At 43.4% G+C, this 23,559-nt stretch overlaps 1 protein-coding gene across 1 annotated transcript; it reads right to left on the bottom strand.

The window, feature by feature from the left end:
* Positions 1–13,692: 13,692 nt before the first annotated feature.
* Positions 13,693–20,409, bottom strand: LOC148214490 (vomeronasal type-2 receptor 26-like). Its single transcript, XM_088151209.1, has 6 exons — positions 20,248–20,409; positions 18,825–18,917; positions 17,723–17,734; positions 16,320–16,469; positions 15,359–15,485; positions 13,693–14,618 (listed from the first exon to the last, which is right to left on the bottom strand). The coding sequence occupies exons 1-6, from the start codon at positions 20,407–20,409 to the stop codon at positions 13,693–13,695; spliced, it is 1,470 nt and encodes a 489-aa protein (XP_088007335.1).
* Positions 20,410–23,559: the final 3,150 nt, after the last annotated feature.

Genomic DNA, 23,559 nt, shown 5'->3' with positions numbered 1-23,559 from the left:
TCTGACTTCCTTTTTTCCTATAGAAATTCTCCAAGAAAAATGGAAGAGCAATAGAAGGGCTGGTTCACAGCCCAAACCTAGCAAACTATCCATATTAGGCTTAATTCTCTTAATGAACCATTCTGGTTGGCCAAGGGAATAATGGAGTTCAGATCATGGAATGAGGGACCATTTACAGCTAGACTAAGTCCACAAAACATTGAATGTTAAAAGTGTTTCAATCGTTGCCTAGTTGGTTGAAGTGGCACTGAGCTTTTTCTGGTTGAAGGAGTTCAAGCAGAAAGAGGACCGCCTTCTTTTGGGATGTTTTAGTCTGGATTCCTACCCTGAGCAGGAGATGGACTGCATGGGCTCAATGGCTCCATCTACTTCTAGGAGTCCATGAAGATGGGAGGCTGCCTCATGGCAGAAGATGAGGAGTTCCTGCGAATGGGCAGAAGATCTGAACAAGAAAGGCCTTCTTTGGTGGCACGTCAAGAACCAGCCCTAAGCATAGGAGGACCCTGGATTTGGGGAAGATCCACAAAGACATGGGAGATACGTAGTTCCCATTCCACTCCTCTCTTTGACTGCTTGCACCTCTGTCCTTCCTTAAGAGAAAGGAACATGAATCTTTTCCATTCCCCTTTTGACTTGGACGAATCTAAGAATTTCCCCCATCTCAGCCTTCCTTGATTCATACCTGTGGGATCTTGTAGATACTTGACAGGATTGAAATCTGCTTAGAAGTATCCGAATCCAACCCTTCTATCGCTGTCAACAAATTGCTCCTTCTTCCACAGCTGTAGTTGGGTATATTTGGTTGCCCAATTGAGAGAAGGTCTGTTGTGGCCTCATAGGTCATCCTTACAACATGACAGGTATCATATACATCGTACCCAAGAGTGAGATTGGGTAGAAGTTTGGGATTTTGGTTGACATCCACAGTGGCAAAGAGGAAAGACAGAATGTGCCAGTAGAGAAATTGTAGTCACCTGAATTAAAACGAACATGTCATCTGGTAATTGTCTTGTCATTGCAAATGTATATATGACATTTCTGGTGATTCAGCTTCAGGAAGCTTTCTGGGCATTTCAGCCTTAGGGCAATTCCTCTTGGATCTCAGATCCTGGAACTTGAGGTACAGATGCAGGATCTGTACAGCTGAGCGTGTCTGCAAGAGGAGCAGGAGCTTCAGGGATGCTACTGTTGGGAAAGGGCTGGGGAGAGAAAGGTATTTGACAAAAGGGATGTGTCAATGCCTGGCTGTAGTTTTCTGGCTCTGGAAGTTAAACAGGGTCAGGCACGTTCCTACTTGCATGAAGAATTCAGAGGAGAATTCACAGACTGTAAGGTAAACTCAAAAGTCAAAATATGTGGGGAAAAGCAATGACGAATATTTTCTCTACTACTATGAAGAAAACAACATGGCTGTGTCCATAAAGTCACCAAGATTTGATAGGGACTTCCGGTAATCATGTGAAAAAATAAATAATGGATAGAAATCTTAGAGTGTTCAGTCTTTTGCTGCACCCTGGAACAAATCCACACACACTGAAAGCAAACCGTCCAGGACCTCATATGGCAGGTTCTACAAAAGACTAATATTGAATGCCAAAGATCTGATTGTTCCCCAAAAGGAAAACAGGAGGATCTATTGAATTTAGTTGTTCATTTATGGTCCCAGATCATAAGTTGGTCTGGCAGGAGGATTATGGTGGAAGAAATTTCCCCAGCTGAAAACGAGGAAATGGGAGAATCCTTGAAGAGCTCTCTTTGAGGAGTGGTTCAAGGAGGTTCAGTGTCTATGAAAAGAGAACCAAAAGGGAGGACTTACACAAGAAGTCTGGTCCTGGGAGGCTCCTGGAAGACTGCTGGTTTGAACACAGTAGGGGAGGCAGGCACAATCCCACCCACGTGAAAATCTCCCAGCCGGTAATAATTGAACAACCCATTCCTATCCTTGATGAAACTCAGGGGGCATTTCTTCCCACTGGCTGCACCGGGCAGCAGAAGCAGAAGCAGAAGCAACAGCAGGAGCAGCTCTCTCCTCATGGGAGCCATTGGTGGCACTTCAACAAGCAGAGATCACCCAGAGCTTCATGGAAAAGGACAGAGGGGACATCACACCTTGAGTCAGAAGTTGTCTCTCTGCCTGCTTTGAATCTCTGTCTGAACTCTCCGTGGAAGCATTTATTTGGGCATCTGCTTTCCCATGAAAGATTCAGCAGGATGTTGCAGCAGGTGGCTTTCCATATTTAGGTGTGATTTGAAGACAAATTCCCTTGAGGTCTGGTAGAGAGAACAGACCATGTTCTTGATAATTACAAGGGACAGAAGCACTGGTTTCTTCATGGCTCCAAGCAGATGCATGACTGGAAAAACATATTTCTGAAAAGTCAAGTCAGACAGGGTTTGTGTGTCTGTGTGTGTGTGTTCGTGCATGTTTGCCATGACCTTTAGTGATATCCAAGCCCAATACGTTAATTTTGGATGTTTTTGCTTCCTCAGAAGATACAGCTCGATTACCTCTAAACTTTCTTTGGCTAAACATTGCTTTCTTGTTCCAGCAGGCGGAGGAGGAGGAGATTTAAATGTGTTATGGCCCCCCACTCCATTAGACTCTGGATGGCTTACAAATCCAGGGCTGGGGATGTTGTGTAACTGCTTTGGGCGAATGCCAGGGTCTACTTGGCACCCGAGAGGTCTTCCATTGCCAGCTAGAGTTGGGAGACTCTCCTTGAGGCATCCATTACTGAACTAAGCTGGGCAAGTTGGCATGTCTTTCTTTTGGTGTGAAACAAGAAGACCAGGAATTCAGAACTTGTCGGCCCTTGGAGGTAGTCCAGACAAGAAGCAGCGACCATAGATGCTAACACCACTGTTATTGTAAGCTTACAGTAACAGAATCTTCCAAGTCTGAAAGTACCTCTCCCCTCCCTTAGTTTTACTCTCCCAAGTACTTGGGAGGGTCCCTTCTGAGATGCTTTCTCCACCCCCACCCCTCTTTCAGACTCCAATTCCATTTATCAGACCATTGTCTAGGCTGCAGCTCTTCCTCCGGTCTCCCAAGGTCATTCTGACATAACAGTTCAGAGCTTGGCTGGGCATGCAGAGCTCTACTGTCAGGCCTAGCCCAAGGAACTCCAGGAGGGCATGCAAATTCTGTTCAGCAACGTTTATTAGCTACAGCCTCTATCAAGAATCTTCCCAGACTGACACTGTTCCCACAGTAGCTATGAAAACAGAGTGAATTCCTCAGGGAGGTGTCAGCCTCATCCTCTTATCTCTTCCTTGCCCTTCTGGAGACGAAAGAGGATGCAAGGCTACAAACAGAGATTTACGGTCACAGATTTCCAGAAAAATAGGAGTCATCTCTCCCATATTTGCACCCTCGGAAACAGGAAGGGATTGGAATTTATTAGACTTGAGGGCAAGTGAGAAGAACCAATTGCACCCACCTGCTCAAACTGCCTGGACCCCCCATCCTGGCTGAGGGTAAGATCCATCTCTGAGGACCTCCAACATTGGTTTACTTTCCCAAACTTCGTGGCACGTATGGACTCATTGGGAAATGCTACCCAGTTCACAAGATCAAATTTGCCTTTCAGCTCCCCTTTCTTATCCAGATATATTCCATCCATGGAAGTATTGTAGAAGTGGGCATCTCCTAGGACGGAGTGTAGCTAACACAACAGAAAAAAGAACAGTTTTCAGAAAAGAGGAAAGCAATGTGGTTATCTTTCATCCATGAATTAATGTTATTAATGTGTTGAATAAAACAATAAAAGATAGTACAAACTAGAAGAAAAAAAGAGAAGAAATGCAAGAAGAAAAAGAAAAAAATGTATTAAAAAACCCTCCCCCTTTAAGAAAGTGACTTTCCACCCTCATCCTGGCAAGTATAACCAATTCCCTGATCTCTTCACATCCTCTTAGCTAACAAAGATAAAACTCTTCATCCCATAATCCATTTCTTACTAGTATTCAAATCAAATATGTAATGTCCTTCAATGCAGTTACCAGCGACAGATCCAAACAAAGCTCTAAGATTTTAACTTTCATTAGCATATATAAAACTCAACATTCTATATCTCAACTCTTAACTATAACAAAATCCCATTTAAAAGGCATAAAATGGTCCCAATATCCTAAGATAAACAAAATACCCCCCCATGTTTAACATGACAAAGAGAGACCATTATCCTTTACAAAAGACAAGCTCCAATACACAAAATTCCAAATAGCTACTGATCCCACTCAAATGCACATTCCAGATCTCCTCTCTAAGCCATAAGCACATCCATATTTCATGAAAATAAAGTAATCCCAGTATCCGGATAAAAACAGAAGAGTAAAATTTGGCATTAAAAAAAAGAATTTCTCCTGTAAAAAGAGAAATTCTCCAAACTTTTCTTGGAAAAATGAGAAACACATAAATGTAAAACCAGTTTAAGAACTGCAAAATTAGGATTACATAAAGTTAACTATAGGGGCAAAGACTTTTACATCATATTTTATATAAGCAAATTCAGTATATTTTCCTCAAGTAAATTTTGCTACGTATCTCGTTCTGTAACATCTTGGTTTGGGACACAACATAGCTGACATTTCATGGTGCAGATCTCTGCATTCTTCAAAGATGTCTCTGAATGCCATTATAAGTCACTTGTCTTATAACTCCAGTCTTGATAACAATTTTTCTTTCCCACAGATATACATATATTTCAAAGTCTTAATATTCCAAGTCCAAAACTCCATTTTCGGAAGCCTTAAAACTTTCTATGGCCAAAACCTTGTCTTACTTTTTGCTGTTTAAGTTCTTAAAGATTATAAAAATAGATCTTCATACTCCTATATTGATGATTGAAAGCAACTCACCCGTTATTTCCAACCTTGTCTCTGCAAATGTCTAACTTCTTTAAAACAGTTTAGAGGCAATTTCCAAAAACAGTTAGCAAGGAATGTGCATGAACCTAGGGTCCTTTGAAAGGGGAATGTAGGGAATCTATGTATTAATATTTTTTTGAGGGGGGCAAATCAGTGAACTCTAACCTGAAATGGTAATTCAATTTGAGTCTCATTTCAGTTTGATTTACATTACCAAGCTAACTTGGAATATTGACCCAAAGGGACCTTGACATCCAAATCAAATTGTCCAGATTGATCAGATTTAGAGAAAAATATTTCTGTATCTGCACAGAGTCATCAATTGACCACATCACTTCAGAGTGATTGAGTTCAATTTGGCAGTCTCATTCAAGCATTCAATCAAATATGAATTTCACCTTCAAATTGAATATTGTCATACCCTAGTCTTTATACATCCTCGGTTACGTTGGAGCCATCTGACACTGCATTCATGTTCCAATAGAAGAGAAAATTTAGAACAAAGTGAATAGTTTTCAGTCTAGTTATACAGACTTAGATGCCACTTCAGGGCTGGTTGTAAGACTGTTGAGTCCCAACTCTAAAATTTAAATTGTACAAAATGATTTCACTCCTAATTTTATGTGATTTTGACATTCTCGGTGAAATCCCAAATTTTCATCCATTTCATTTACTTTTTGAAAAAATAACATAATTGACTTTGGAATCCCATGGCCATCAACTAAGAAGAGACATTCAGAGGCATCAGCCTCTGGCGTCTCTGGTGGGTCTCAGTTTAAGCGATGATCTAATGGTTCACATACAGAAAAAGGTTGGAAACAGCTGCTTCAGTTCATGTGACAAGACAATCTTTTCAACCAAAGCAAGTTCATTCTCTTTTGGTTAGTTTTGCTTCTTTTAGGACAATATCACAATGCTTGGAAGATGTCCTGCATCCAAGAAGTGAAAAAGAGATCTGTGCAACTTGAAATTCATCATCCTTACCCACAGTCCCAGTTCTCTGAATGTAGGAAAGTAAATACTCTCCGGGAAAGAGCATCAGAAAGAGAAGGAGACTCAGGAGGATGGGTTTGAGCATGTGTTGTGCATTGTAAGTATCAATCATTTGTCTTTATGATCTATAGATCATAAGCCCAGGAAACACCAACAGTTGATCTTCCTCTAGGGAGATTCCAAAATGGAGCTTGTTGGAAAGCTTGAAAGCTTCACCCCACCAGGATATCCACACTTACCTCAGCACTTGGACTAGACATCAAGAATTGGCTGTCATGTTCAGCAGAGAGTTCTCTCATGGGAAAGCCATACCTGCCATGGTTGAATCCTTGATGGTCTCAGCCTCTTCTCACTGTCAGCTCTCATCCTTTGGGATCTGCTGAAACTTCCAGCATCGACGGCACGTGCTACAGCCTGGACAAGATTGTAAATACTGTCCCTGTCCAGGGACAGGTGGTTTCAACAAACTCTTCCGGTGGAGTCTCCAGAATGCTCTCCTTGCACCTTATCCTCCCTTTGACAGACAATCTGTGCTTTGAATGCAAACATTTAAAGGCCTTTAGAAACAACTGTCCCATATCATGGAAAAATACTCGAAAATTGACATTTTTTGCCTTTTTATGCTGATCAAGTAAAAAAGAAAAAAAGCCATGGATTTGCCTGGAAGACAGAACCCTATAAGAGAAGTACAATTGGAGGTCCCACAAAGCTGTTGTGATCCAGATCTTGCCCCCAGTGGGTACGTTATATTTTACTACTCTATCATGTATCCTTTTAATTGTACTGTGGAAGAAACGTATCTCTCCATAATAAATTACGACACTGACATTGTTCCACATATTAAATATTTCAAGGGGCAATATGTCAGCTTCTACTGTCAGTCCTGAGATCATCAGAGAGAAGGCGGGGCAAATTGCATTCCTGTTTAGGATTGGAGTCAATGTCCTCATAAACCTTCCTCCATTGTCTGTATCTGGAGCAATGAGGCCAACCCAGTTCCATCCAAAATGCAGGAGCAATTTGGCAATCACCTGGTAGAGATGTTCTTCTCTGGGGACCATCCGGTAGATGAATGGGAACTGAGTTTTATCATTCAGATCTTCAGAAACAAAACCGTAACTGACCTAGTGAAGCAAAGAGAAGGGGATGCCCAGAGAGGTGGGCAAGAAGGGAAGAGAGACAGGAAGATGCCTCCAGATGAGATATGCATTTTGGCACCTTGGAAGCTCTTCAGGTTAAGCCCCCTTACCTGCAAGTATGGGAAGAGGGGAAGCAGGAGGAGCAAAGGAAGGGAAAAGAAAGCTTTGGTTTCCTTTCCCTTTCCTTAAACACAGAGTTATCTCATTCCCATTCTTGTCGCTTATTGTTTAAAAAGAAGCTTTGCACTGAAATAGTGTTGCTGCTCTAATATACTTTTTACTAGAGTATAGCCAAGAGTTCCTCTTAATATCACGTCTTTCCTGTTTTTATTTTCAAGCATTTTTAAACAGTTTTCCACCTATATGTATCCATGGGTCTGGGTACATGTGGGTGCTCATTGAGAAAAATTAAAAAGTGATACTATCCAAGGTCAACTGAGTTTGATTCATGGGTTGGTTCAAACTTGTGAATTTACATTGACAAGAAAGCTAAAAATATTCCTCCCTCCCTTTGCCCCACGCCCACTGGATGGATTGCTCACTCTCCCTGGATCATTGCCCTGAGAATGTGCAAAGGGCAGGCTGGTCTTTGTGTCCTCGATTTTCCATCACTGGAACCCGGATCACAAATGTTGTTTCCAGAAAAGTCTCTAGGAAGGGACGCTCCACCTGGTTTGAACGGGGAAGGACAGACCAGCTTCTTGCTCACCCCTTTGAAGAACAGATATTACTCCTTTCTCTTTTCCTCCCATTCTGCCTCTGTCTGAGTCTAATCACTTCAAATGAAGCATTTGAGGGCATTCTATTTGACTTCCTTTTTTCCCATAGAAAATCTCCAAGAAAAATGGAAGAGCAGCAGAAGGGCTGGTTCACAGCCCAACCCAACTAAACCATCCATATTATGGTTTCATGCTCTTAACGAACTATTCTGGAAGCACTCAAGATTGGCCAAGGGAATAAGGGTCCTGAGTTCAGGTGATGGACTGAGGGACCAGTTACAGCTAGACTAAGTCCCCAAAACATTGAATGTTAGAAGCATTTCAACCATTGCCTAGTTGGCTGAGGAGGCGGTGGGCTTTCCCTGGTTGACGGAGTTCATGCAGAAAGAGGACAAGGATCACCCTCAAGTTGCTCCATTCAGAATCACCTGTGAAGTGTTCGTACGATAGCAATCTCCAGTGAGGAGAGTTCTGGGACCTGAGGGGCAAAACATCTTGTCTAAACTGTGGTTTGGTGCTTTTCAAAGAGGCACTGGGTTTGCCTTCATCCTCTCTTAATTACTTTAGGAAATTGCTTTCTGTGGATTTGTTAGATGTTAAGAACCTTCCGAAGGGCAATAGCTCCATCCAATTCTGGGAGTCCATGAAGATGGGAGGCTGCCTCATGACAGGAGATGGAGTTCCTGCAAATGGGGCAGGAGAACTGAACAGGAAAAGCCTTCTTTGGTAGCACCTCAAGAACCAGCACTGAGCATAGGAGGACCCTGGGTTTGGGGAAGATCCAAGGGAAATACACAGTTCCCATTCTACTCCTATCTGCTTGCACTTCTGTCCTTCCTTAAGCAGAAAGGAATGTCAGTCTTTTCCATGCCCCTTTTGACTTGGACAAATCTAAGTATTCTTAAGAATCTAAGAGACTGCAGCCATGAAATTAAAAGGTGCTTGCTCCTTGGGAGGAAAGCTGCGGCAAACCTAGACAGCACATTAAAAACCAGAGACGTCACCTTGCCAATAAAGATCTGCATAATCAAAGCTATGGTTTCCAGTAGTAATGTATGGCTATGAGAGCTGGACCATAAAGAAGGCTGAGCACCGAAGAATTGATGCCTTTGAACTGTGGTGCTGGAGAAGACTCTTAAGAGTCCCCTGGACTGCTAGGAGGTCAAACCAGTCAATCTTAAAGGAAATCAACCCTGACTGTCATTGGAAGGATTGATAATGAAGCTCAAGCTCAGATACTTTGGTCACCTAATGCGAAGAGAAGACTCTTTGGAAACAACCCTGATGCTGGGAAAGATTGAAGGCAAAAGGAGAAGGGGACAGCAGAGGATGAGATGGTTAGATGGCATCACTGAAGCAATGAGCATGAAACTGAGCAAACTCAGGGAGGCAGTGAAGGACAGGAAGGCCTGGCACCATATGGTTCATGTGGTCATGAAGAGTCGGACACAACTTAATGACTAAACAACAACAACAACAAAGAATTTCACCCATCCTTGATTCATACCTGTGGGATCTTGTAGATGCTTGACAGGATTGAAATCTGCTTAGAAGTATCAGAATCCACCTCTTCAATCCCTGTCAACAGATTGCTCCTTCTTCCACAGCTGTAGTTGGGAATATTTGCTTGTCCAATTGAGAGAAGGTCTATTGTGGCCTCATAGGTCATCCTTATATCATGATAGTTATCATATACGTCGTACCCAAGAGTGAGATTGGATAGAAGTTTTGGATTTCGGTTGACCTCCACAGTGGCAAAGAGGAAAGACAGAATGTTCCAGTACAAAAATGGCAGTTTCCTGAATTAAGACAAATATGTCATCTGGTTATTTTCCTGTCATTGTGAATGTATATATGATGTTCCTGGTGATTCATCTTCATTTCAGCCTTAGGGAAATTCCTCTTGACTGTAGGCTAATGTCAAAAGTCAAGATACTGGGGGAAAGCAATGAAAAATGTTTTCTTTACTACTATGAACAAAAACAACGTGGCTGTGTCCATGAACACACCAAGATTTGAAAGAGATTTCCTGTAATCACGTGAAAAAGTAAATAACTGGTGAAATCTTAGAGCGTTCAGTCTTTTGCTGCATTGTGGAACAAATCCACACACTCTAAAAACAAACCATCCAGGATCTCATATGGCAGGTTCTACAACAGACCAATATTGAATGCCAAAGATCAGATTCTTCCCCAAAGGGAAAGCAGAAGGATCTATGGAATTTAATTCTTCATTTATGGTCCCAGATCATAAACTGGTCTGGCAGGAGCATTATGGTGGAACCAATTGCCCTGGTTGAAAATCAGCAAATGGGGGAATCGTTGAAGAACTGGGAGGCTCAGCATCTATGAAAAGAGAACCAAAAGGGAGGACTTACAGAAATCTACTCCTCGGAGGCTCATGGAAGACTGCTGGTTTGAACACAGTAGGTGTGGCAGGCACAATCCCACCCACGTGAAAATCTCCCAGCCGGTAATAATTGTTCAACCCATTCCTATCTTTGATGAAACTCAGGGGGCATTTCTTCCCACTGGCTGCACCGGGCAGCAGAAGCAGAAGCAGTAGCAACAGCAGGAGCAGCTCTCTCCTCATGGGAGCCATTGGTGGCACTTCAGAAAGCAGAGATCACCCAGAGCTTCATGGAAAAGGACAGAGGGGACATCACACCTTGAGTCAGAAGTTGTCTCTCTGCCTGCTTTGAATCTCTGTCTGAACTCTCCGTGGTCTGAAAGGAAGCATTTATCTGAGCATCTGCCTTCCCAGGCAAGATTCAGCAGGATGTTGCAGCAGGTGGCTTTCCATGTTCAGGCATGAATTGGAGATAAACTCCCTTGAGGTCTGGAGGAGAGAACAGACCATGTTCTTGGTAATTATAAGGGAGAGAGACATTGCTTTTCTCATGGCTCCAAGAAGGTCACAACTGAAAAAACATATTTCTGAAAAGTCAAGTCAGACAAGGTGTCTGTATGTGTATGCTAAATATTGCTTTCTTGTTCCACGAGGAGGAGGAGGAGGAGGAGGAGGAGGAGGAGGAGGAGGAGGAGGAGGAGGAGGAGGAGGAGGAGATTTAAATGTGTTATGGCCCCCTACTCCATTAAACTCCGGATGGCTTATAAATCCAGGGCTGGGGATGTTGTGTAGCTGCTTTGGGCAAATGCCAGGGTCTACATGGCACCTGAGAGGTCTTCCATTGCCACCTACAGTTGGGAGACTCTCTCCTTGAGGCATCCATTACTGAACTAAGCTGGGCAAATTGGCCTGTCTTGCTCTTGCTGTGAAACAAGATGACTAGGAATTCAGAACTTGTCAGCCCTTGGAGGTAGTCCAGACAAGAAGCAGCAACCATAGGTGCTAACACCACTGTTATTGTAAGCTTACAGTAACAGAATCTTGCAAGTCTGAAAGTATGTCTCCCCTTCCTTACTTTTACTCTTGCAAAAACCTGGGAGGGTCCCTTCTGAGATGCTTCATCCACCCCCACCCCTCTTTCAGACTCTGATTCCATTTATCAGACCATTGTCTAGGCTGCAGCTCTTCCTCCGGTCTCCCAAGGTCATTCTGACAAGTTCAGAGCTTGGCTGGGCATGCAGAGCTCTACTAGTCCTACCCTCTGGAGTCGAGCAGGACTTTCCATTTCACGGGAATGTTCTCCACCTTCTTTCCATCATTGCTGTAGGAAGAGAAGTCCTAGGGATTCCCAGTCACAGTGTTGGAAATTCCCATCCTCATGTTAGCCTCCCTCTGGCCCTTTCCTCTGGTGCAACATGGTGTGGTATCTTACATCTGTAGAACAAATGGATTGTGTGGGGCAAGGAAAGACTGAATCGATGAGGGAAGAGAATCTTTCTCTCCATCCAGGTTTTTTCAGTAAGATAGTCAACATTCTCATGGTTCAGGGGACGTCCCCAGACTTATACAATTTAGAGCAATTTGGGAGCAATGTACTCAGAAACGCCTTAAAAGACTGTCTGGCACTCTACTAGAGGATATGGAAGAACGACAGCTTTCACTGGAGAAAATAGAGATTGAGGCTGCTCTGAATGTGGATTTGGAGTTTAAAAAATGTTGGAGTATAAAAGTCATCTGGAAAAAGATGCTGTGGATTGAAAATGGAAAAAGATGCTAAAATGGAGTTACAGATGAAAACAGCTGATGTCATCATAATTAAAGGGGACACACAAATAATAAACCAGAAGAGAGGCTTGGAAAGCCTTTTTTATCTTGGATTTATAAAAGGAATGTGTTAAACCAGTGGAGCTGTTTCTGAGAGGAGACCAAGAGAAACTACTGAAGCTGTTCCTGGAAGAAGACAAAGAGGCAATGAGAGGCAATTTTGACTTGCCCAAGGTCACCCAGCTGGCTTCCATGCCAAAGGGAGGACCAGAACCAGGGTTCCCGACTTCCAGTCCAGCACCTCAGCCACTGACTCTCTACTCATCACGGTCACCATTCCCATTTGCTCCTCAGTCTGAATGGCCCAACCATTTTTTCTACACCTCTTTTCTCATTCTCATCCAACTGTTCTGTCAACTAGCAGAATAATTTAATTTAATTTCCCTGGATCATATTCATTCAGAACATAGCACGATTTCCCCCAAATTTCTTGTTCTCCCATATAACGCAGCAATCTCCCTCCAGCCTATGGATTCTAACATACATGGCTTTCTGATGCTTTATGTGTGAAAGAAGGTATATTTAAAGCTTACACTCCCTAACTGGAAAATGCTTTAGAGCAATGTATGAAACGTACACAAGAGTTGTGTTTCCTGCTTATGTGTCAAACCCCTAACACCAGGACATGACCAGAGAAGGAAGATTCACGCAGAGTTTCATTAGTCCAGTTTCATGCCAAGAAAGATACAGCTACGATACAGAATCTTGGAAACAGAATAAGCGAAACATCTGCCTTTTAGGAGTGAATTCATTAAGGCAGAATCTCAATGAATTGTTTGAATCTCTCTTTCAAAGTACGGAAAACTGAAGGGCTAATGGCCTTTTCCCCAAATAAGCCTGGCATTGAAACTGTCAGCTGTTGAGGTAGACCAGACTTGAACACCAACGTCATGAACTCTAAAACTACTTTTAGTATAGGATTACCCTAAGATTATTTATTTATTTATATTTCAAATTTAGACACCACCCATATCACAAAGAAGAGACTCTGGAAGACGAGAAAGAATCCTGCAACTCTGAATGTGCCTGCCCCCTCCCTGCCTGTATTGTAAAGAGAACTTGCGAGGGTCAGTTCTGAAATACTTTCTCAAATTCTATTCTTGCTTTGGACTCAGATTTCCCTTATTTATTTTTATTTATATTTGATTTATTATTAAATTTATATGCCAACCATCTCCCCCAGAGGGTGTCTCTGGATGGCCTTCAATTAAAATGCAAGACAATAAACACAATAAAAATATAAATATCCCCAATTAGAATCACAAGTAACAATTCTATAAAAACCACTATACAATGCAAGATGAATTATCAGACCATTGTCCAGGCTGCGACTCTTCCTCCTGTCTCTCAAGGTTATTCTCACAACTGATTACAGAAACATCAACCTGTTTTCATGAGTCATGTTTGAAAACAGTCCTTAACTTTCTAAGCCTCAGTGAGCTCTCTTATAGAGTGATGCTCCTTTATATTCAGCGCCCGTGGAATTGCCCACAAGATCTGCTCTGTCTTGGCTGCCCAGGAACTTCTCCAAATGGGACAGACTTGGCTGAGTTTGGGCAGAGCAACCCTCGTACGTCTTCAGCCCACCAAGCTGGAGTGGGAACTATGCTATGATCCTCCTGTACCCTCAATGGGGAAAAAAGGGAGCAGCTAAAATGGCTTGCAGAGGGTGAAGCTGTGATTCCTTTCAGCACTATGTACAACAAATCTACTTCTCCACCACCACAAGTACAATAATGCATACCTAGCAGACATTAAATGGCTGTATTAACGCACATCCAGCAGTAAGTCCACTGCAGCTATTTAGCCTTCACTTTTAAGCCATCTCCAGTTTTCGCCGTTAGCTGCTCCTTTGTATTTAGATCTGGCCTCAGAATGATAATGTAGCACTTGGGGATGAAGATGCAGCCCAGCAACCCGGCACTGGAGGCCAATATGGAGAAGACCTGCACAGCCACCATGTACTTGCCCTTGGTGCTCAGGTAGGTGGGCACAAAGGAGACCCAGACGCTGCAGAAGACTAGCATGCTGAAGGTGATCAGCTTGGCTTCGTTGAAGGCCCCAGGCAGGTTCCTGGCCAGGAAAGCCACCATGAAGCAGATGGCAGCCAGGAAGCCCATGTAGCCGAGGGCCCCATAAAACATGGGGACAGAGCCTTCGTTGCATTGCAGGATGATCTGTCCGGGCTGGGAGTGCATGTCAGACTCAGGAAATGGAGGAGAGGTTCCCAGCCAGAATGTGCAGATGACAACCTGGATTCCAGAACAAGAAAGAATAATGGAGTTGGCCAAGCTCTTCCCCAGCCATCTCCTCACCTTGCTCCTGAGCTTTGTCGCCAAGAAGGCCAGCACCACCATGACTGTTTTGGCCAAGACAGAAGAGACAGCAACTGAGAAGATGATGCTAAAGACAGTTTGTCGGAGGAGGCAAGCGGCAGTCCTTGGCTGACCAATGAAAAGGAACGAGGACAAGAAGGAAAAGAGGAGGGAGACGAGGAGGACAAAGGAGAGATCCTGATTGTTGGCTTTGACTAAAGGAGTTTCCAGGAATGTAATGAAGATGACTAAGACAAAGGCTGCAATTAAGCAGAAGAATAGGGCGAGGGAAGTCAGGATGATCCCCAGAAGTTCTTTGTAGGACAGGAAGGTTTGAATCTTGGGGATACATCGATCTTGGGCCTTATCTGGATGCTGATCATCAGGACATTTCTTGCAATAGTCTGAATCTGAAAAGAAAGCAGATGGGGGTTTAGGATATTTGTCTTATCTTTCTATACGAAGCATTTCTTTCCACATTGATTGTGTTATTTGATCCTCAGAATGTACATTTCGACAGTAGCAGACCTGAGGAAATTTCTACAATTTGCGGCCAGCTTCGCAAGGAAGAGAGATCACAAAGCATTTCCACTTGAGCACATGGTCACATCTCACTTCTCTTGTCATTGTGAAGGGATGCAGCCCAAATATCTTGATTCTCTGTAATCTTTCAGAAGATGAGAGATTATTGTTTCTGGCTGATTTCAGTCCCAGTGCTTGGCTGTGTTCATTATTGCCAAATGGACTTTAATGGTATATCTTCTATGGATCTCTTCTTCCCTAGTAAATGTACACCCTGCATTTATTAATAATGAATCATGGAGGACCTGTGGAAGATGCTATGCCCAATCTTTGGCATTCCCATTTCAGGAGGATTTCAGTTGGGAATTTCTAGGAAGAGAAGGTATAGAAGAAACAGGACCTGGCTTGGATCTCTGTAATGAAGGATCTTGGTAGATAAGCAGACCTGGAAAATTGCTTAGGTGAGGGAAGGACTAGAAATTTGATGAATGGAGCTCACATTCAATTCATTTTTGACATCAGCTAAATCAGTTAAGCCCCTGTGGGTAGGATTTGAAAAAAACAGAATATCCTTAGTGAATCTGTGTGCAGTTCACAAAGTCCTGCTCCTTCTCCTGGAGACACCTGCCTTCCTGAGTGGAGATGGTCCTTTCTGCACACAAGGAACAGCCGTAGCAGCAAAGGGGCTTTCCTTCCAGGACCACCTTGGCTTGTCCAGGGTGGCACCTTCCCGTACACCTGGAGGGAGGGAGGGCCTAGCAAAAAGAAGAAAATGAGGCAAAGTGGGTTAGATATTCGAGGCAATGTTCGATGAGGAAGAGTGTGAAACAGAGCAGCTAAGTCGGTGGCTGGGCTTAAACCCAGAGGTAAGAAGTATAAACATATTCAAAGGCTCCTTTGAACTCCTGGATTCTAGGAATAATTTGCTCCTTCCTACCCTTACTGAAGCAATGATCATTTTCATACTATTTCCATCTCAGGATGTGTTCCAAGCCTTCTCTGTCTCTGATTCTGAAGTTTAGAAATGGTTCTCTAGGGAACTAGGCAGAACGACAGCTCTTCCTCTGTATTAATTTGATCATTGCAGGAGTTGCAAGCATAGATAGTTTTCCAAGAGACCAGACACATTTAGTAAGGAGAATGGAATTCAGACTTTTGGAAGGCAGATTCTGGTAAATGAAGCAGAATTCTCTGGGAGCACAAAGCCCAAAGGAAAGACACACATCGTGGCCTAGTGCCATGTGTGAACCCAGACATAAGTGTTACTCCCTGAATCAAAGGACATGCTGGAAGGACTGGCAGTGGCTGTTGGGAAGGCTGTTACAATTTTAGTGTCCTTTTCTGTTCCCTTCTTAGACTGGACAGCTACAAACAGAGACTTAAGGGTCAGGAGGGACACACCTTGATTTTCAGAAAAATAGGCCACAAAGGTCCCATATTTACATCCTCTGAAACAGGAATGAATTAGAATTTATTTGACTAGAAGCCAAGGGAGATGAACCAGTAGCACGCACCTGCCTAAACTGCCTGGACCCCCCATCCTGGCTGAGGCTGAAATCCATCTCTGAGGACCCCCAAGATTGGTTTACTTTCCCAAACTTCGTGGCATGTATGGACTCGTTGGGAAACGGCACCCACTTCACAAGATCAAATTTGCCTTTCAGCTCTCCTTTCTCATCCAGATATATTCCATCCATGGAAGTATTGTAGAAGTGGGCATTTGCTAGGAAAGAGTGGAGCTAAAACAACAGAGAAAACAACAGTCTCCAGAAAACAGGAAAGCAACGTGGATATCTCTTATCCAAGTTACATTAGAGAACATCTTGTCCAGAATGAGTTAGCCAATGGTATCAGGTCAAGGGGAGACCGGCTGAGTCTCCTGCCCCCAGATGAAATCAGGGAGCATGGGCCAGAAGGCAGGTCTTCCCAACTGTGGCAGCCCCACGATGCCGTGCTGTACCCACTTGTTCTCTTTCACAATTTGAGGGAAGATGAGAGCTATCAGATCCCTCTCTTAATTTTGCACAGAAAGAGCAATTTTATAAGTATTATTCAATTGTCCCTTTGAGCACAAGTAGGTGGGATGCTTCAGGGAGATATTGGGAAGAATGAATAGTTCATTTCATCACCCTTTCTTTAACATCAGGGCATATTTTATTTTATTTATTTATTTATTAAATTTGTCCCTGCCTATCTCCCCCCAATGGGGGACATATCCTTTTTGGGAGGGGAATGAAGAGTTTCTATTTATGAATCGTAGTTCAATTTCAGTTGCATTTCAGTTTGATTCACATTACCGACTGAACCTGGAATATGGATCCAATTGGACTTTGACATCCGAATCAAATTGTCCAATGTAATTGATCAGATTTAGAGAAAAGTATTTCTATATGTGCACAGAATCATCAGTTGACCACATCAGTTCAGAGCCATTGAGTTCAATTTGAAACATTCAGTCAAAAATGAATTCAACCTTCAAATTGAATATTGGCACAGTTCTGGTCTTGATACATCCTAGGTTAAGTTGGAGCCATCTGACACTGCATTCATGTTCTAATAGAAGAGAAAATTTAGAACAAAGTGAATAGTTTTCACTCTAGTTGTACAGACTTAGATGCCACTTCAGGGCTGGTTGTAAGACTATTAAGTCCAAAGTCCAAACTGTAAAGTGTAGAAAATGATTTTACTTGGAATCTTACGTGATTTTGACATTCTTGCTGACATCTCAAAATTTCAGCCACTTCATTTATTTTTAAACAATGAACTTAATTGACTTTGGGACCCCACAGCCACCGTCTGAGAAGAGACATTCAGAGGCATCAACCTCTGGAGTCTGTGGTGGGTCTCAGTTTAAGTGATGATGTAATGGTTCACATACAGAAAAAGGTTGGAAACAGCTGCTCCAGTTCATGTCACAAGACAATCTTATCATCCAAACCAATTTCATTCTGTTTTGGTTAGTTTCAGTCCTTTTAGGACAATATCACAATACCTGCAAGATGTCCTGCATCCAACAAGAGAAAAAGAGCTCACTGCAAATTTGAAATTCATCATACTTGGCAACAGTCCCAGTTCTCTGAACATAGGAATGTAAACACTCTCTGGGAAGGAGCACCAGAAAGAGAAGGAGCCTCGGAAGGATGAGCTTGAGCACGTGTTGTCCATTGCAAAAATGAATTATTTGTCTTAAGGATCTGAACATCCAGCCCAGGAAACACCAACAGTTGATCTTCCTCTAGGGAGATTCCAAAATGGAGCTTGTTGGAAAGTTTGAAACCTTCACCCCACCAGGACATCCAGACTTACCTCAGCACTTGGATTAGACATCAAGAATTGGCTGCCATGTTCAGCAGAGAGTTCTCTCATGGGAAAGCCATACCTGCCATGGTTGAATCCTTGATGGTCTCTTCTCACTGCTGGTTCTCATCCTTCGGGAGCTGCTGGAACTTCCGGCATCAATGGCACGTGCTACAGCCTGGACAAGATTGTAAATACTGTCCCTGTCGAGGGACAGAGTGGTTTCAACAAACTCTTCTGGTGGAGTTTCCAGAATGCTCTCCTTGCACCTTATCCTCCCATTGACAGACAATCTGTGCTTTGATAGTGAACATTTAAAGGCCTTTAGGAACAACTGTTCCATACGATGTAAAAATTCTCGAAAATTAACATTTTTTGCCTTTTTATCCTGATCAAGTACAAAAGAAAAAAAGCCATGTATTTGCCCAGAAGACAGGACCTCATAAGACAAGTACAACTGGAGGTCCAACAAAGCTGTTGTGATCCAGATCTTCCCCCCAGTGGCTATGCTATATTTTAACACTCTTATCATGTAACCTTTTCATTGTACTGTAGAAAAAACGTATCTCCCCATAATAAATTAAGACACTGACATTGTTCCACATGTTAAATATTTCAAGGGGCAATATGTCAGCCTCCATTGTCAGTCCTGAGATCATCAGGGAGAAAGCAGAGCAAATTGCATTCCTGTTTAGGATTGGAGTCAACATCCTCATGAACCTTCCTCCGTTGTCAGTATCTGGAGCAATGAGGCCAACCCAATTCCATCCAAAATGCAGGAGCAATTTGGCAATCACCTGGTAGAGATGTTCTTCTCTGGGCACCATCCGGTAGATGAATGGGAACTGAATTTTATCATTCAGATCTTCAGAAACAAAACCATAACTGACCTAATGAAGCAAAGAGAAGGGGATGCCCAGAGAGATGGGCATGAAGGTAAGAGAGACAGGAAGATGCCTCCAGATGAGATATGCATTTTGGCACCTTGGAAGCTCTCCAGGTTAAGCCCCCTTTCCTTCAAGTATGGCAAGAGGGGAAGCAGGAAGAGCAGAGGAAGGGAAAAGAAAGCTTTGCTTTCTCTTCTATTTCCTTAAACACAATCAGGGTATCTCATTCCCATTCTTCTCTCTGATTATTTAAAAAGAAGCTTTCCACTGAAATAGTGTTGCTGCTCCAATATACTTTTTACTACAATACTGCCTAGAGTTCCTCTTAATATCACATCTTTCTCATTTTCCCTCCCTTTGCCCACTGGATGGATTGCTCATCTTCTCTGCATCATTGCCCTGCAAATGAGCAAAGGGCAGATTGGTCTTTGTGTCCCTGATGTTCCATAACTGGAACCCAAGTCACAAATGTTGTTTCCAGAAAGGTCTCTAGGAAGGGGTGATCCACCTGATTTGAGTGGGTAGGACAGACCACCTTCTTGCTCACCCCTTTGAAGAACTGAACTAACTCCTTTCTCTTTTCCTCCCACTCTGCTTCATTTTGAGTCTAATCGTTTCAAATAAGCCTTTGAGGGCAGGGCACAGTTTTCTGTTTTAACTTCCTTTTTTCCCATACAAACGTCGAAGGAAAACAGAAGAGCAACAGATGGGCTTCTTCACACCACAAACCTAGCAAACCATCCATATTATGGATTCTGAAAAAACTCAAGATTGGCCAAGGGAATAATGGTCCTGAGTTCAGGTCATGGAATGAGGGACCAGTTGAAGCTAGACTACGTCCCCAAAACATTGAATGTTAAAAGAGTTTCAACCACTGCCTAGTTGGCTGAGAAGACGGTGGGCTTTCCTGGTTGAAGGAGTTCAACCAGAAAGAGGACAGCCTTCTTTTGGGATGTTCTAGTCTGGATTCCTACCCTGAGCAGGAGACAGACTCCATGGGCTCAACAGCCCCATCCAAATCTAGGAGTCCATGAAGATGGGAGGCTGCCTCATGGCAGAAGATGAGGAGTTCCTGAGAATGGGGCAGAAGAACTGAACAAGAAAAGCCTCCTTTCATTGCACCTCAAGAACCAGCCCTGAGCATAGGAGGACTCTGGATTTGGGGAAGATCCACAAAGACAAGGGAGATATGTAGTTCCCATTTGACTCCTCTCTTTGACTGGTTGCACCTCTGTCCTTCCTTAAGCAGAAAGGAACATGAATCTTTTCCATGCCCCTTTTGACTTGGACCAATCTAAGAATTTCCCCCATCTCAGCCTTCCTTGACTCATACCTGTGGGATCTTGTAGATGCTTGACAGGATTGAAATCTGCTGAGAAGTATCCGAATCCATGCCTTCAATCACTGTCAACAGATTGCTCTTTCTTCCACAGCTGTAGTTGGGAATATTTGCTTGCCCAATTGAAAGAAGGTCTGTTGTGGCCTCATAGGTCATCCTTATATCATGATAGTTATCATATACATCGTATCCAAAAGTGAGATTGGATAGAAGTTTTGGATTTTGGTTGACCTCCGCAGTGGCAAAGAGGAAAGACAGAATGTGCCAGTAGAGAAATTGCCATCTCCTGAATTAAAATAAATGAGTCATCTGGTCATTGCAAATGTGTATATGAAATTTCTGGTGATTTAGCTTCAGGAGGCTTTCTGGGTATTTCAGCCTTAGGGAAATTCATCTTGGATCTCAGATCCTGGAATTTGAGTACCTGCAGATCCAGTATCTGCATGGCTGAGCATGTCTCCAAGAGGAGCAGGAGCTTCATGGATGTTACTGTCGGGAAAGGTTAGGGAGAGAAACGTTCCTACATGGATGAAGAATTCAAAGGAGAATTCAAAGACTGTAGGGTAAACTCAAAAGTAAAAATACCTGGGGAAAAGCAATGACAAATGTTTTCTCTATTGCTATGAAGAAAACAACATGGCTTGTCCATGAAGTTGCAAAGATTTGAAAGAGACGTCCTCTAATCACATGAAAAAATAAATAACGGATAGAAATCTTAGAGTGTTCAGTCTTTTGCTGCATTGTGGAACAAACCCATGTTCTAAAAGCAAACCTTCCAGGATCTCATATGGCAGGTTCTACAACAGACCAATATCTACAACAGGCCAAAGATCAGATCCTTCCCCAAAGGGAAAGCAGGAGGGACTATTGAATTTGATTGTTCATTTATGATCCAAGATCATAAATTGTTCTGATGGTGGGATTATGGTGGAAGCAATTTCCCTAGCTGAAACCAGGAAATGGGACCATCATTGAAAAACCGGGAGGTTCAGCATCTATGAAAAGAAAACCAAAAGGGAGGACTTACACAAGAAGTCTGGTCCTGGGAGGCTCGTGGAAGACTGCTGGTTTGAACACCGTAGGGGAGGCAGGCACAATCCCACCCACGTGAAGATCCCCCAGCTGGTAATAATTGAACAACCCATTCCTATCCTTGATGAAATTCAGGGGGCATTTCTTCCCAGTGGCTGCACTGGGGACCAGAAGCAGAAGCAACAGCAGGAGCAGCTCTCTCCTCATGGGAGCCATTCATGGCATTTCAGAAAGCAGAGATCACCCAGAGCTTCATGGGCAGAGGGCAGAGGGACACCATACCTCGAGTGAGAAGTTGTCTCTCTGCCTGCTTTGAATCTCTGCCTGAACTCTCCATGGTCTGAAAGGAAGCATTTATTTGGGCATCTGCCTCCCCAGGCAAGATTCAGCAGGAGGCTGCAGCAGGTGTCTTTCCATGTTCAGGGGTGATTTGGAGACAAACTCCCTTGAGGTCTGGAGGAGAGAACAGACCATGTTCTTGATAATTATAAGGGAGAGAGACATTGCTTTTCTCATGGCACAAAGCAGGTGCATGACTGGAAAAACATATTTCTGAAAAGTCAAGTCAGACAGAGTGTGTCTGTGTGTGTGTGTGTTATTGTGTGCAACTTTGCCATGATCTGTTATGATCTCCAAGCTGAATACATTAATTTTGGATGTTTTTGCTTCCTGAGCTGAAACAGCTTGAGTACCTCTCAAACATTGCCTTCTTCTTCCACCAAGAGGAGGGGGAGGGGGAGGGGGAGATATAAACCTGTTATTGCCCCCTACTCCAGTAGGTTCTGGATGGCTTAATAAATCCATTGCTGGGGATATTGAGTAACTGCTCTGGGCAAATGCCACAGTCTACATGGCACCCAAGAGGTCTTCCATTGCTACCTACAGTTGGTTGCAAGCATAGGGGATGGAGGGAACCTTCTCAGTGGTGTGCAAGAACGGAGCTCAAATCTTGAAGATCAGAGCTCCATTCCTCCAGCCCCACAAAAGATTTCCCTTCCATCCACGGAGGAAAGGCAAACACTTCAGTGCATGTTAGCAACGTTTGAGAGTGAAAGGGCTGCCTGCCAGGAGGATTTCAGCTCCATGCAGAGCTGAAATCCTTCGACAGACAGCTCTTTCACTCCACCCCCTTAGCGACCTCGGTGATCACTTAACGACTACAACTGATAGTGCCCAGATTGCAGTCATTGAACAAAGCAGTCCCATCAGTGTCGCACCTAATGACTGCTTCGCTCAGTGATCAGGATTCCAGTCCCAATTGTGGTTGTTAGGCAAGGACTACCTCTAAGCAACAAATCTCCAAATGTCAGTATTCAAATGAGGATCGAGATCAATGTCTGCCAAAAGAACTTTTAGGATCATCCTGATGTTCCTTGCTCTGTTTCTGACTTCAACTAGAGGGTTGGTTAGGAATCTTCCTCAAATACCTAGCAACTCCAACAGTTAAGGCCAATAATCGGGACCTCTCCTACAAACTCCTCGTCTCCCTCCTGCTCTCCTTCCGCACTTCCTTCCTTTTCATTGACCAGCCAAAGAAAGTCACCTGCCTCCTCCAGGAGGTCAGATTGACCCCTTTCCCCCTTTCCAGGAAGCTGCTGACACTTTCCTTCTCAGCTTTGCACATGGAAGTCTCACAAAAGTAGCTAGGCTCAAACTTGCCAAATGATGTCCCCCTTCGCAGAATGTCCTGGGCAGGTGAGACAGCATTGGTTTTGTAGGAATTCCAATGGGGGACGTGAATGCAGTAAAGCATCTAATAAAAAAATTAAACACAATGTGTGTTTTCAAAAACATTTAACCTAGTTTGGCCCAGCAGGAAGCATACCTATGTGTTTGGTGCATGGAATGTGGACAAGCTTTCAGAAGTTGGGTGGGTGGGACAGGGACTGTCATAGAGTGCTTGAATACATGAGTTATCATCTGAACCCACCCAGGTTCTCTGAAAAGGGAGGAGAGTCCTGAGTGAAGAATGCTTGATTGACATTCTGTGTATTTCCTCTTTATGAACATATGTAAATATGTTTTTGAACGCAGAATTATGGGCTTTGGGTGTTTTGACCTGAGCAAGTAAAGAACTACAGGATAGGAATTCTTACAGCAGAGGTTCAGTCACCTAGTCCTCCCTCCCTCTTCTTCACACTCTTCCACACACATATATGCATGCACATGCACACACATCCTCCTTTCCTCTTCCTCACACACCCACACACAGGCACACATCCTTCTTCCATCTTCCTCAGAAGTGGCTCCCACTGATGGTTGCAGCATCCCACG

Source organism: Python bivittatus, unplaced genomic scaffold (genome assembly GCF_059951505.1).
Source record: "Python bivittatus isolate LINGU-HERP-01145 unplaced genomic scaffold, Pbiv_v1 ctg000650_np1212, whole genome shotgun sequence".
In the NCBI taxonomy this organism is placed as follows: Eukaryota; Metazoa; Chordata; class Lepidosauria; order Squamata; family Pythonidae; genus Python; species Python bivittatus.
The sequence above is the reverse complement of the archived record's forward strand: the minus strand, read 5'-3'. Positions and strand labels throughout refer to the sequence as shown.

Excerpts from the sequence above, each read along its gene's own strand:
- LOC148214490 (XM_088151209.1), bottom strand. The coding sequence starts at position 20,409 with ATGACCTATGAGGCCACAACAGACCTTCTTTCAATTGGGCAAGCAAAT. Across the intron at positions 15,486-16,319 it reads ATGCCACGAAGTTTGGGAAA|GCCCTCCCTCCCTCCAGGTG; the intron begins GTAAACCAATCT and ends TCTTTTTGCTAG. Across the intron at positions 14,619-15,358 it reads GACCATCTCCACTCAGGAAG|ATTCAGACTATTGCAAGAAA; the intron begins GCAGGTGTCTCC and ends CTTTCTTTTCAG.